Here is a 15,879-nt window from a genome sequence, read left to right on the forward strand (position 1 = left end):
TGTTGACTGTTTATCAATATGTAGGGTGCATCTTCCCCCTCTGTTGTAAAAACTGGTGGGCCCAGTCATCAGGTGGGTCCAGTCCTCAGGTGGGTCCAGTCCACAGCGTCACAGATTCTTGTGTGGGTTTGAAGCAGACACTCAAGGTTATGGAAAGTTCAATGACTCCTGTGTTAGTGTTTGTTACATTTCCTCTCACTGTTTCTCCTCTACTCTGATAATCCGGTGCAAACAGCGCTGCAGGATCCTCATTGGTCAACACAGCTGTCAATCATGGCGTTGATAATGGAATAGAATTCTGCCTGTGAGATTAAAGGCACAGTTCTATAATTCCGTCTTTGATCTCAGAATTCCAGGAAAAAAATTTTAATTCTGAAGAAAAGTTTAATCTAAAATAGACATTTAATTTGCCCCTCTTTCCTTTATACCTCTTTTTATAGCATCAAATAACTAATTCATACTAAACCAGTCAGAAACATGAACACTGTGACGTAAATCAGCATGATAAGAACTAACTATAATGACAGAAACCATGTTTGTTTCCTCTCACCGTTCCTCCTCTACCCTGATAATCTGGGGCACCTAGCTCTGCAGGAGCCTCATTGGTCAACAGAGCTGTCAATCATGTCACATCCCCTCCTTGAACACAAATCAGCATGGCAAGATCTAGCTGGCTTATGATCTATACTGCAGCCAGTCGGCAGGGGGCACTGTAACTGTTTTGGCTTCACTTTTGAGAAGCTGTTGTGCTGTCCATGTTTGCTACAGTAGATGGGTGAAACTTGCTGGATGTATTTCTGCTTGTGTAAGTCAAACAGTGATGGTTGATTCTTGATTATTATATTAGCTAGTGACTTTACAACTCTAATATCAATGTTAGTATTTATTCTTACTTCTGGTTATGTCATGTTTTACAGTACGTTACGGGCAGACGCTGGTAGTCTTACCTTCAACACGTTGATATAATCCAGATTTTTTGCTTCGGACAAAGTCCATCTCATTTTGTAAGCTCCCCTCTCCTCTTGTTTCAGACTCTTCACTTCTGTACTTGATCGTTTCTCGTCCTGATTGGTCTCACCTGTGTGTAATCAAGCCACAGCTCCCTCAGTGTGGAGTCAGTGTGTTTCTGTTCTTCTGTACAGGTTCATCTTTGTGTTATATGCCGAGCATCTTTGCTGTTCCTTTGTCATTTTTGAATTTCTAGTTTCCTGATTCTGCTCTGTTAAGTCTGATTTTTGCGTCCTGGACTGGCGACTAAATTTTAGGTTTGAGTCTCTTTTTATTCTGGTTCAAACATTTTTTTATGAACTGGAAACAATCCGGTTTTAGAGCTTGTTCCCTGGTCCTGGTATCTGGACCTTTAAATGGAGCCATGCTGTATTAATTTGTTCCTCTGGCCTCCTCTCCTGCAGACAGCAGACCTACAGAAGGCAGAGACGTTTCTTTGTGATTTCCAAATGGAGACAGAAAAAAAGAAAGTGGCTGCTTAGACTCCTGGATTAATTTAAACTTTTTCCCTCTGAGAGAATGAAAGCTGAGGGAGAGGAGGAGGAGGAGGAGGAGGAGAGGGGGGTGAAAAGGAAGAATAGAGCCCGGGGGGTGGGAGGGGGGGTTCAGACTCCGGACCAGCCAGCAGGACATCCTGTTTGAGCCTCCAAATACCATTTCCTACCATAAAGAGGGGGAGAGACCCTCGAAATAATCTCCCACAGAAGAGACACAGAGACATTGATTGTCACCCTGGCACGAGGCCAAGTCTGAGGAGGAAGGCTAGACCCCCCTACCCCCCACACACACACACACACCACCCGACCCCCCCGCAGAGTTTCTGGACGGCAGTCAAAAAGCACCTCGAGGAAGTCATTAAAGCTCAAGGTTGGTGAAAAGTCTCTCCTCCCTCCTCTCTCTTTCTGAGGGCATGCTGCTCCGAGAAAAACACCTTCCTTCAGAGCCGTTCACACTGAGGCAGGTGTAACATCCAGGTGATGGAGGTGAGAGATGTTTTTATAAACCGCTGGCTTTTATCCCTGCCATAAATAAAGTCCTGTCTTTAAGTTGCCTGTCCAAACTATCCAAAAATCTTCACAGCAGAAATGTTTGAGTCTTAAAGCTTTGTATACTGGTGTCTGCAGGAAAAGCATGCCTGTATGGAGAGCAAAAGCAGGCAGCATGATGACATCCTAGCTCGTTTAGACTGATGATTTCTTTCTCTCTATAGCAGATTTAAACAATTTACAATCTGTTCTAGATCAAACATTTACACTGAGGTTACAAAGCACACCCCAAAGTTTAAATGCACCCGTGTACAGAGGCTACAGTCCAGGCTACAGCACAGCTTCACATGAGCAATCAATCAATATTTATTTCTATAGCACCAAATCCCAACAAATGTGATCTGAAGACTCTTTCCAAACAGAGCAGGTCTAGACCGTACTCTATGTTCTATTATTAACAAAGACCCAACATCAAGACAGGATAAGATCCAGTCCCATCTTAGAGACAGAACTGATCTCATCTTAATCCACCATGAGCAGAGCACTTTGCAGCATTTAGCAAGTTACAGTGGCAAGGACAAACTTCCTTTAACAGGCAGAAACCACCAGCAGGACCAGACTCATGATAGTGGTGAGACGGATAGTATTTGTAGCAGCTGGAGTCTGGAACGTATTTGAACAGGCAGAAACCTTGAGCAGGACCAGACTCATGTTAGACACATATCTGCTGAGACGGCACAAAATCTCTGAAGTCGTCTAGGTCCTAAAAGAGGGATCAACAGTAATAAATGTTGGATGAATCAGTGCCCCCTAAAGAGACTCTTATGTTGTCCTAACATTGTTTCATCTCTCTTTCTCTTAGGTGTGGAGATGCTGCTCACCACGCAAACGCCACGAGTAGAGAGAGATATAGAAATGATCCACGACTAGTTCACAGGTGGTGTCAGATAAAATGTAAAACTGTTAACACTGTTTTCATCTGCAATGCATCCTCAACACGTCCTTGAACAGGCAGAAACCTCCAGCAGAACCAGACTCATGTAAGACAGACATCTGCTGAGACCGTGTTGGAGAGAGGGATAGAGGGAGATGAAGAGAGAGAGATGATAGTGGTGAGATGGATAGTAGTAGTTGTAGCAGCTGGAGTCTGGCACGTCCACGACAGGCAGAAATCTTGAGCATCTTACATCTTACTGTTGCAGATGTATTTTAGGCTTTGCATCGTTTTAGCAGCTGTTTTAATCTTTTGCAGCATGTTTCCGTTGCTGTGTTTGTTTTGGACTTTTGAACATATTTCTGAATTTGCAGCACGGTTCTCCAGATGATGTTTCTCTGCTTTCGTTAGCCATCGTAGGATAGAAACTACTGCAGCAACAACAGCAGCAGCTCATAAGAATGTATGGTAACAGTGCTGAAGATTACAGTAAAACTGGTGAAGGAAAATTCGGGATAAATAGTGACTTTAATCAAGTTAATTAAGCTGACCTCAGAGCTCTGTCAGCACATGTAGTGTTAAAAAAACGTGCATTTTGAGATACCACCACCTAAAACTGCTCCCTTCCTTTCACACCTGAAGTCTGGTCTCAACTCTTCCTCACAGCACTTTTTTCCTTCTGCTGTATAAGTGAGGATTGTAAATATGAATAAGGTACGCTGTGTAGTATAAGGAGGCTCATTGTCAGAGTTAATTCAAATACAGTCACAGTCTACAGTCGTCTGACAGCGACATGAAGACCACCAAAGCCCGCTCTGTGTCTGCAGACAGATCTCAGCCCCCTGACCACTCCGCCTTTGTCATCAAATTTGCACAGAGCTGCAATAACTCAAAGACACTTATCATATGCTTTTGGATTTCTTGTGTCCCCCGTTTCCCCCTGTGGACAATCGTGTTGACCTTCCTGTCAGCTCCCTGTGAGGAATTCTGGGTGGCGGGTCCTACCTCCCCCCCCTCCTTACAGAATGCATACAAATTAGCCTTTCAAATATCAGATCAAGTTATGTAAAGGACAAAAGCAAGCAGACTTCAAAGAGCCGGGACGTGGAGCGATGCTGTCCCAACCGGCCCGGACCTCAGACGCTGGGCTGGATTTGATTATTGTTTTTACTCCTCCTCCTCCTCCTCCACCTCCTCCTCCTCCTCTTCTTCCTCCCTGAGACCCCCTGCACCAGCAAAATGGGTCCAGCCTTTTGGAGCAGATCCCAATCCCAAACCTGGTCTTTGATTTCAGGGGGCTTGGCACTGCTCCTTCTCCCCCTGCTTTGTTCCTCTTGATGGATCTAGGCGAGCCGGCGAACCGTGACCCCTGCCAGCCCACCCCGTCTGTGACACACACACACAGTAACACACACACACACAAACACACACACACACACACACACACACACACAGTTAGAGACAATGCCAAGCTGCCACAACCCGACAGGAAAAGAGGAGGAAAAAAAAGAGGACAAATGTTCTGAAAGCGTCTGAGAATCAAAGTCTCATCCCGGACAGAGATTACAGGCGCGCTGAGTGTCGTCGCTGCCGTCTTTGTGTCTGTTCTGATAAGTTAGCCATGTGTGATGGGCGAGGAGGAGAGTCTGGACCGCCGCCTATTCAGCTGCTCTGAACCACCTGCCACCACATGGACCCGAGGCTGAACTCGAACAAGGAAGAGAGAGAGAGAGAGAGAGAGAGAGAAAAACACTTCAATTCCCAGCCCTCCCTGCAGCCGCCTCGTTTCTCTCTAACTGTGATATCAGACGCTGAGCTTCTCTCTGCTCTGGAGGAGCTTTCACTCACATGCAGGGAACTTCAGCTGAGGTCTAAAACAAAGCAGCTGCAGGAAACCATGAAGAAGTCTCTGGATGATCAGTGTGTGAGCCTGCATCCCTACAGTTTCCTCTTTCCTCTTTGCGCCAACTTGTTTACATCTGTAGTGGGATAATGTAGAGTGAGCGGGTGGTTATGCACATTGGAATCCCAAAAGGGTGAGCCGGACCTTGATGCAAAGATAAAAAAGCAGAGAAAAGGTTATGTCATTGTGATATTTATATCAAAACTTCAACTAAAGACCGGCACACAGGAGCCAGTAATCTAGCTCCTGCAAGTTCAGCACCAAGTATCCTCCTCTCCATGGATGCCGGGACATTAACCTGAAGTTTAACCCTCTTTTTTTATCGGCATTTTGACTTTATTCTCCACCCAACTAAATGTTTTTGTCCCTGAAACAATAATCTCTTACAAATAAGCACGAGTTCACTGGAAATAAGAGCCGTTACACTCTGTCATCATGCATACACCTCATTCAATCCACCAGCAGATGGCGCTGTTTCTCTTATTAAACAGGGATCCTCTAGAAGTCTTAAAATGTCTTAAATACGGTCAAAATAAAAGCCATTAAACATCTTAAAAGTCTTATTTTCAGGGGCAAACAATGATTGTGAAGTGACTAATAAATTATTTAAAATATCCATTGAACTTTGGATTTGTAGTTAAATTTACCATACCTGTGTAAATTGCAGTTTTTTGCAGTAGAAAAAAGTATTCATTTTCTTCTGTTAGGTGTTTAAAAAGTCTTAAAATTTGATACTTAAAAGTGTGTAGGAACCCTGTGAAAACTTTAAAGTTACAGTAAGGAAGTTTTGGTTTGTGTTTACTTTGGTGCCCCCTTGTGGACAAAGTGGTTCCTCTGATCTCTTTGTTCTAGACATGTTAAAGTATTTATCTTTGTCAAGTCCTCTCTGCTCTTTCAGCAGCGTGCAGTTAATCACTACACCCTCCCCTCCCGAGCTGATTCAATCTTTAAATTAAAAGCACAGAAACAATCAATAAATCTGTCTGATCTGTGATCGGTGTCTAATCCAGTTGATTTTTACACTCCGGTTCAGTTCCTGCCTTTGAGATTTGTATTTTAGAAACCTAGAAGTGGCTCGATCTTTTATTTTGAAGCATCCATCAGCACATGATTTGTGACATTTAATGAACATGCAGTAACCTGAGATTTTACACTGATAATTGACTGTAAACTTCGATGCATCACTCAACTAATTTTTATTTATAAAGTATCTTTCATGAATTCAAGGATGCAGCCCAAAAGAATAGAGAGACAGAATACAGCAGCAGATAAAATGATACAAGGCTAAAACATGATAGAGGAAAGTGATATGAAATATTTAAAAATAAAAGTAAAATTATTAAAATTAAATAATTCAAATTAAATTAGATGAATACCAGAGAGTAAAATAAAATCATTACAATAAAATCAATTAGATATCAGATAAATACGAGAAACATTTTAATAAAGCCATTACAATAAAATCAGATAGATATCACAAAAAAAATCATAACAATAAAAAATACATAAATATTAGGTAAATAAAATGAAATAAGATGAATACCAGAAAACACAATAAAATCAATACAATGAAATCAGATAAGATAAATAAAATATATTCAATAAAATAAATCAGATAGATATCACAAAAAAAATCATTGCAATAAAATAAGTAATAAAATTAAAATGTAAAACAATCATAAGAAAATCACTAAAATCTGATTAGATAAATGCCATAAAAATAAGATTAAAAATCCTAACTTTAAAACCAATAGAATAAGATCAGATAAATATCAGAAAAATAATATAAAAAACAAAATAACTTAAAATAAGACAGAATAGGGGCGCTGGTGGCCTAGCGGTCTCAGCGCCCCACATACAGAGGCTACAGTCCTCGTCGCAGGTTCGATTCCCAGCCGCGACCATTTCCTTCATGTCTTCCCCCACTCTCTACTCCCCACATTCTCTGTCTCTCTTCAGCTCATCGAATGAAGGCAAAAAAGCCCCCAAAAATATATCTTTAAAAAATAAAATAAAATAAGATAGAATAAATTCAAATAAAAATGATGCAAAACCAATCTTATTAATTATAGTAATGTAGTCCAGGGCTAAAAAGAAATTACTTAAAGTTAAAATCTAGATTTAAAAGGTAAGTATTTAGTTAACTTTAAAAACACTTAAAGAACTCTGAGTTTTAATGTCCAGGGGCAGAGTTCAGAGTTTAAGGGCATAAAAACCGAAAGCTCTCCGGCAGCACTCTAAGCATTTCCTTCATATCAACCCAAAGAGCGCAGTCAAAGCTTCATCATACGTATGATGATGTGCCGCTCTAAGCTCTTTAAAACACACGTTTACATTTCTAAATCCATCCACCGAGTCCAGATGTGCTAATGGTTTCCAGAGCGGCTGCAGCCTGCAGGTGAGTGCTGCTGTTTCACTTCCTGCACTTTAATTAGAACCAAATTAAAAAGAGCACCCCCCTCCCTTGTCCCCTCCCCTCCCCTCCCTCTGCTCTGAGTGACTCAATGGTCGAGTGCTGCCCTGCCCGCCTGCAGCGGGAGGAGGGGGCTGGAGGAGGCCTCATTAGCACTCCTCTTTTCACTGGGTCCACGCAACAAATCATCAGCAGACGAGCGGGCTGACGGGCTTTTAAAGACTCTGAAGGTTAATTATGGATCAGCCCAGCACATTTTGAAGTTCATTACACCCATTGAGAATTTAGGAGAGGCTTTTGATCCCTGTGAGGCTTCTGATGCTCGGTTCACGACAGTTCAAGGGAGAAATCTGGTGCAGATTTGGAGCTTTTGACAACATGCAGGAATCCGAAAATAACTCAAAGGAGAAATTATGAAGTTAGTTTGAGGACATTAAAACATTTCTGTGACATGTTCAAATGTTCAAGGGCTACAACTCTTCTTAGAGTCAGTGGAGGCACGACTCTGGGTGACATGGTCTCAGGCAGCAGGTCTAGATCCAGGTGGTTCTAGAAAGAGCTGCAAGGAAACTGCCCCGTGCTGAACTTGAAAAGGAATCATCATGCAGGAGCATCTGTCTTTTTCTGAAGTTTGTATCGTTGAGCTGAAAATCAAAACGAGAGATCATCACCCTGATGTGGCATGCACAGAATCATGGGATATGTGGGGTCATGAAGGATGCACCTGATGCATCCTGGGAAGAAATTAAGAGAACTTGAAGGAGCTTACGAATCAGGAGATCCGGCGATATAAGCCGACATCAAATAATGCAGCCTCCGAATTAAAACCTGGCAGTAGTCTCCGTGTAGTCTCACCTGTTGTGGCGTTGTGACCTCATGTGACCCTGAATGATGTTAAAAAATGTCTGCACCAGTCCAGGGGAACCTGCTCTGACCCCTCATGATTAAGTAAATCCGACTCGGACCAGTGTGAGTCTCGGTGCTGACGCATATGGGATCAGTTTGCTAATTATTGCTCTCATTATTTCCCCATAAATGAGGCGCAGTGAGCGGAGCGCTCGGCCTCTGTTTGGACTCATTTGTCTGGTTTAGGACCTCGGCCTCCTCTGCAGGTTTGATTAGTTTGGACAAGCCAGCAGGTCCAGCTCCGGAGCTGCGTGCACTTCGCGTCCGTGTCCCTCCGTGAAGTTTTCTTAATTATTTTTAAATGTCACGTCTGATTTCTTGTACACAGAGAGGGAGAGGAACACAGGTTTGTTTTGCAGTCTGAAAGCCGGTGCTCCGTCACTCCTCAATTAAAGAGGAATTTATGATTCCTGTACCCGCTGTAGCTCGATGGAGAGTTCATGAAAATAAGCAGATGAAGAAACTGAACCCAGGGAACTTTTAGAAACAACATGTTAAAGGAACAGTCCCACATTTGGGGAATACGCTCATTTACTGTATTTAGAAATGAGATGAGACTACCTGTAGGAGCCACCCTGAAAGATGGAGAAAGTGAAGAAGTGTTGTGACGATCAGGACTTACCTGTGGTTCGACGTTTTGAAAGTGGATGCCGCTTTTCTCCAATAACCAAACAGCCAGCTGAATTCAAGGAGCAGTGGATAACTTCAAGTCTCACCGTTCCTCCTCTACTTTGATAATCCGGTGCACACAGCGCTGCAGGAGCCTCATCACGCCATCATGACGTCACACCCCCTCTTTTAACAAATTCAAACTAAACTTCTCAGAAACATGAACACTGTGACATAAATCAGCATGATAGGAACTAACTATAAAGACAAAAACATGTTTGACAAACATTTATTTGACCTGTGTTTCGATTTTACAGTTTTTTAAGTTTGACCCATGTCCCAACTGTTTACATGGAGGAGGCGGAGTTTATGACTTTTGCTTTGGCAAGTAGGAGGAGCTTTAATTGTTTAGACTTTACTTTTGGAGCTCTCATGTCATCCATATTTTTATACAGACTGAGCCATGTGAAAAAAGTTTGCATTCAGTGTAGCAGGAACAGGTGAAGGAAGTGATTTTAAATTTGGCACAAAGGAGCGCTAAAAGGAGGATTTGATTTTCAATAGTTGTATTCTCATGTCAATCTATGGAAGAGGATTGGGGCCACCAAAAGAAAACAGTTTTGGAAGACAGGGGAGCAAAATTAAAAAAAATTAAGAACATATTTATTTTTATTTCTGAAATTGTTTTAATCACAAAGGCTTTAGATGTTATCCATATTATGAAATTAAATCATGTAAATTATTGGATAAGGCAATGTTTATTATATTAATATCTTTATTGAATTCACATTACAGCTTTTAAAGACTTAATGATACCATTCAATCAGAGACTTTAATAATGAGTTTAATCTTTGATCAATATTGGCTCCATAAGTCAGAGGTAGAGGGGACAGGTCCCACCAGGCCTATGATGGAGCTCTGTCTCCCTCTAGTGGCGAGTTAATGCTACTTCAATTATTTAAAGAGTTGAAGGATGGTCCTTTGAAACCTTTCCTGTAAGCTTGAGTTAATTCAAATTTTAGATTAATTTTTAAGAATCTTCCATATATATATATATATATATTTGAAAATATTAAATTGATTAATTATTGGTAGATTTGAGGAAACATGCTGTCAAATATTTTTTTTAGATTTTCATATTAAGGCAAAGAAAATGGAAGAGTTACATTTATTTTAACTTCTTGACTGTTTTGTACCAATAAATGGTTTTCTTTATGGTTGCGTTATTTTATATTCCTGTTTTATAGTCCTATATTATAAAGTTCATGTTGTACTGTGTGACAAAGTCCTCTCAAACTTCTGTACACTCATAGTGTTTAATCCTCTTACTAATACTTTTTTTGTCTTTAATTCTAACCAGAAATACTCTTAGATATATTTTAAAATTTTCATACTTTCCATCAGTTGCTTAACAAAGTGAAAATATCATATTTTGTACTCATATGTAAACTAAAATGTGTCTTTTTTAACTTGATAATTACGGCCTATGTATAACCCTAAAAAACATCTCTGAAGTTTGAGTCGACAATAATTCAAACGGTTTGAACACCATGTATGTCTTAGTCTCACTCAGAGTATGCAACCACACCTGTCCAGAAGACGATCATTGACACCACCCACAAGATGGGTAAGCAACAGAGAGCTGTATCAAAGGAAAGTTGACTGGAAAGAAAAAGGGGACCCAAGCAACAGGGATGAACCATAGACTGTATAATCAATGGACGTTGTATCCGCGACGTCACCCAGCTGTTCCTGAAGCGCTGTTTTGAAGCCAATCATCGGCGGGAGCCATATTGGAAATGTTAAACTCAACATAACTGCTGCCGAGCTGGTGTGACACAGAGAGGCGGGCTTTGATGTCTGTTCATGTCTGTCAATCAAGTCAGCTGTACCTCTCATTATGGAAAACTTGTAGTCTTAATATCTTCAAAATTACCATCTTATGTACCAGGCTGTAAACATGTTTATTTCTGCTGTAAAGATCTTTTTTGAATTTGTGTGTATGTGGTTACCTATACTTCCAGAACCAGTCTCAAGTGGACACTCAAAGAACTACAGTTTTCAACACTTCTGCATTGGCTTCATATCTCGTGGCCAGAGGTTGCCACATGGGATGAACAGTCTGGAGAGGAGTGTCAAGAAAAGATGATTCAAGACCTTTGGACAGGCTGGTGTCGGAGTACAGAAACCAAGGTGTTTAAAGTCCAGTGACATCTCTGCAGTCTGATGGTTTGGGGTGCCATGTCATCTGTGTTTCATCAAGTCCAGAGTCCACACAGTGTCCACCTGGAGATTTTAGAGCATCTCTTGCTTCATCTGCTGACCAGCTTTATGGAGATTGGCACCTGCCCACACTGCCAAAACTTCCACCACATGGTTCAATGCATGATTGGCTAGAAACTCAACAGACCTGCACCCTGTAGAGACTCTGCAGGGTATTTGTTGAGAGGAAGATGAAGAACATCTTATATACTTGTAAGACATTTTCTAATAGTTTAAGAACTTGGGAACCAACACTCTTAATAACACCTCCATTCATCACAATATGCAAAATATTCTGGCTGCACAAGTCCAGTCTTTATTAGTCCTTCAAAAAATGACAGTCGTGTTATTTCATCTCAGTCCAGTGGGAACTCATAACATGCTCATGCAGCTTAATGAGACTGAAACTCTGCCCACATGCAGGCTGTGGTCTTTGAACATCACAGGTAAACGCGTACTCCCACACCAGTGTTCAGTGAAACAACCACAGTGTAGAAATAATAAACATAACAAATCTGAAACAAACAGAAGATGCCCAACGAGAGCTTTATTAAAACATCACTTTAAACATGGACGCCACGAAAGCAAGTTTGAACACAAAAACTGCAGCACCAGAAAAAAAAACCCATAACACAAAAAATGAGCTTCTCTGAAGCCACTTTTAAAAAATACCCCAGGTGAGTAAATGCAAGCTCAACCATACAAACAATTCCTAAAAAGGTGTTCTACTCTAAGACATTGAACCGCTTGATGCAGACTTTCAGAGCACTTCAAGTTATACGGTCTTCTGCTGGCCCTTCTTTCCGATCAGAGACTTGTGGATGTGAGGGATCACACCTGAGAAAAGAGGGAGGAAAAATTCATATTAAGACTCGCAACACTACGTGGACTATCTCAAACTAGAGCATGAAAACTTTCAGGATTACAGACTGAAGACTGACCTTGATTTAGTGAGTAAAAAGAAAAGTTTTAAATATTGTCACTCTGTAATTGTTAAATTTTGTTCTATTTATTTTAGATGAAAGTATTTTTTAAAAGTCATTTTACTGCATCACCCAAAAGTCAAATAAATCAGTTAAATATCTGAATAATACAAGTCTGCTTTCTACTCAGGTTTACTCCCACCAGGTACAACTTTTCTGGGCTATAATCTGAGACAAGAGCCTTGAAGCATACAATCCATGAGATGCAACTGTAAACACTAGATTGTCAGATTCTCTAACTATGAATACAATCTAATAATTGAACATTTAACAGGAACAATGCACATGATATTTAATGCACTTACTACAAACAACTTTTTATATTATAAGTCTTAATGTAAATGTGGATTTAAAGTAGGCTTATGCTTTAATATGCTTATTCTAAATCACTTTGTATAATATTTTCATCAGGTTGGGACAAAATTAAGATGCAGCAATTTGCTTTGGCCTGATCTGTGCGGTACAAGAACTCATTAGTGGCACTAAAAGTCAATATTTCAATTTTAAAATAGTAAGACGCTCTAAACTGATTCCCCATATTAAATCGAGAATAACATAATGACTAAATCCTGCTCTGTGTGTAGATTTTCTGCAGTTACTCCTATCATGATGCATCATAACATGATTGTCTTAAAATGTCAGTTATTGAACAATCTACCAATATTAGTGTTAAAAAGTGTTTGAGCGGATCATTGTTGCTTTTAAAATCCCTTCTTAAAACACACTTATCGCAGAGCCTTCCTGGTCTTTATCTGAATTTTATTTCATTTCATGTCCTCATACATTTTATTCCTTTAGGGGAATTTCATATCTTTTAAAATATGTTTCATTTCTTTATCTTGAATTGTGTTTTTATGATCTGCCTGTTTTATTTTGCTGCCCAAGTGAAGCACTTCGTAACTTGGGTTTTGTAAAGTGCTCTACAAATAAAATTATTATTATTACCCATCTTTAAATCAAATGTTAGACTCTCAGACTGAGTGAAAAACAAGTTTAAAACACATTTTTGCATGTCTTGCACATTGCCTTACGCTTACCATCCTTCCTGTAATTATATTCCTTAAACTCATATGATCCATTTTCCCTCCCTTTTTGCTTTTAAGTTTATGAAAGGAGAGTGTTTAGAGATGTTCTAAACCCCAATTTAGAATTTAAGATCTCTCACAAGCACAAATAACACTTTAAGGACACTGGAGATCATTGCTTTCAATAAATCAGCACATGAAGAAGCTTGCTGGCTCCCTCATGTGGCCTCATGAATAATAAACACACAGGAGGAGGGCTGGGCAAAGACTTCAATACACAGTTTTAAAAGTTTTAAGCAATTTAAATAAGGACTCTTAGGATGCACTGCACTTAACAATATGACGACATATAATAGAGTATTGATTCTTTGTCTATCAGAGTTTGACGGCCTGAGAGCAGAGGGTAGGAAGGACTCAGGAGTGAAGGAGTGTTTCGTTTACCTTTGCAGAGGGCGTTACATGTCAGTGTTATTGTTATCTATAATCTGTTTAAGTCAGTCCTCAGTGGGAGTGCCATTTTTTTAATTGGACTCTAAATCTCTAAACTTATTATAATTGTATCTGTATTAAAGCTGCTGTTGGTCGGAATTGTGTCAAAAAACATTTCTTTTTTTCTGCTGGGTTTGGAGATAAGGTCATAATGCCCATCAGTACTCATCAGTAAGTGAAGTCATTTGAGACTATTGCAAAATCTCTGCATTTTCCAATGCCTTTGTATCAAGCAATGTTATTATTCCCCTTGTTCCCTTTATGACGGACCAATGAGAGCTAATCTCCAATCCTCCGTCCTGATTGGTTATGAGTCCGGCATTATCGTGACTGCACACGCTGATCTGTGTTGGGGGGCTAAGAAGAAATCTGGTTGGGAGGGATAGTGTTGACATTCGAAGTCCCTCTATCTGAACAGATGTTTACTCTGTGACTACCAACAGCAGCTTTAAGTCCTGACTCGGTGCTCTTACCTCCTCCAGCAATGGTTGCCTTGATGAGTGAATCCAGCTCTTCATCTCCTCTGATGGCCAGCTGCAAGTGGCGGGGGGTGATACGCTTCACTTTCAGATCCTTTGAAGCGTTTCCTGCCAACTCCAGGACCTGAAACGAGGCCAGACGGCAGACATGCAGTCAGGCCACACACCACACCAGCACCTCCACAGTGACATACCTGAAAGGTAAATAAAGGGGACATGTACCTCGGCGGTGAGGTACTCGAGGATAGCCGCGCTGTACACCGCTGCCGTGGCTCCCACTCTACCGTGGCTCGTGGTTCTGGATTTAAGGTGTCTGTGGATACGACCCACGGGGAACTATAGAGGAGAGATAAACATCAGTGCGGGCAAACAAAGGGTTCAGTGGTCTGACGGTGGGGTTTCTCGGCCGCCAGCTGGACCACCTCTAGCTTAGCACAGGGAATGAATGGATCTGAACGAACCTGGAGCCCGGCTCTCTGCGAGCGCGAAATAGCTTTCGTCTTGGTCTTTCCTGAGTCCTTTCCTGCCTTACCACCAGCCTGGAAGAGACACACACTGTTAGTAAAGCACCGTCGATTAAAAACACACTTCAATCCTGCAGTTTGAGCGCCTGGTGTGTTTCTGTGACTGACTGTTGCTCAAGAGGTTAGCTCCGTGCTAGGCTAGTACAACAGTTACCTCTCTTGCTAACAGTTAACCACAGACATTAAACCCACCGGCTCCTGTTTCACATTTACATTGTGGAGCTCATATTCATCACTTCTACCCACACTCACCATGTTTAAAATGTCTTAATTTCTGACGCTGCAGCACAAAAATGAATCTCTTCTAGTCGTGAACCGACAGTTGGATTAAACTACAACCCCCGCCTGCAATTGTTCTTTATATACATTTAGCTTTCATCCGGGTAACTGCAGGGAAAGTATCAGCCAATCACACTCTGTGATGTGTTTCCTGCTATGGAGCTCAGCCAATGGAAAGGGAAGAGACCTCAGTGTGCGGGAAAAGTGGTACAATTCCGTTGAAAGCAGTGATGGGTAATGTAGTTCCTATATTGATAGTTTTTCCCTTTTGTCTTTTTCATATTGACAGAACAAGTTTGTGTTGCCCAGTTGTGGACAAAGTACACGTCTTCATTACTTAAGTCAAAGTATTGATACTCCTGATCAAATGTTCTCTACTACAAATGATAGTTGTTCTGTCAAATTATAACTTGAGTAAAGTACTGGAGTACTTCCTTTTAAAGATACTTAAGTATTCAAAGTACTTCTTAAAAAATCTCAAAACGTTTTATTTTGATTTGATGATTTGATGTCTTTATTTCGATCATGTAGAAGTACAATAGAAATAAACATAAGAGTAGGAAATAGAAATAGTTATTCATACATACATTATTATTATTATTCAAAAGAAACGAAATCAATCAGTTCTATTAGCAAACACTGAAACATTTTACATTAAATGTGCGAAAAGGAGTAGGAAGAAGTTAAAACTCATCTAATCCTACCCCTTTATTCTCTTTTTTCTGGAATTATACTAGTGCGCTCCCACACGTCAAATCTTCATATATTATCTTCATATTTACACCTGCAATCAAAAGTAAGCGCCTCATGATTCTCAACACTTGTCTTCCTCCTTGTACCTCATGAAAATCATTTCTTTATACTTCTTCTTGAACTGGATTATGCTCTGACATTGCTGTAGCTCCATATTGAGACTGTTCCACAGTTTTACATCACAGATTGAAATACAGAAATGTGGTTTCCTTCTTCACAATACATAAATGCAGTCAAGAATGCATAGGAGTACATTTGTTTACATTATGTTTATTTAAAAACCATAACTTGGAATCTCTAAAAACTGTACCATGGAATAGAAACAG

General features: G+C 40.5%; 1 protein-coding gene across 1 annotated transcript; it reads right to left on the minus strand.

The window, feature by feature from the left end:
* Positions 1 to 11,314: 11,314 nt before the first annotated feature.
* On the minus strand, positions 11,315 to 14,908 carry LOC117807353 (histone H2A.Z). The gene is made up of 5 exons (XM_034676611.1): positions 14,774 to 14,908; positions 14,459 to 14,536; positions 14,220 to 14,333; positions 13,992 to 14,121; positions 11,315 to 11,858 (listed from the first exon to the last, which is right to left on the minus strand). Exons 1-5 carry the CDS (start codon positions 14,774 to 14,776, stop codon positions 11,797 to 11,799), a joined length of 387 nt encoding a protein of 128 aa, XP_034532502.1. The 5' UTR covers positions 14,777 to 14,908; the 3' UTR covers positions 11,315 to 11,796.
* Positions 14,909 to 15,879: the final 971 nt, after the last annotated feature.

Source organism: Notolabrus celidotus, chromosome 23 (genome assembly GCF_009762535.1).
Source record: "Notolabrus celidotus isolate fNotCel1 chromosome 23, fNotCel1.pri, whole genome shotgun sequence".
NCBI classification, from domain to species: Eukaryota; Metazoa; Chordata; class Actinopteri; order Labriformes; family Labridae; genus Notolabrus; species Notolabrus celidotus.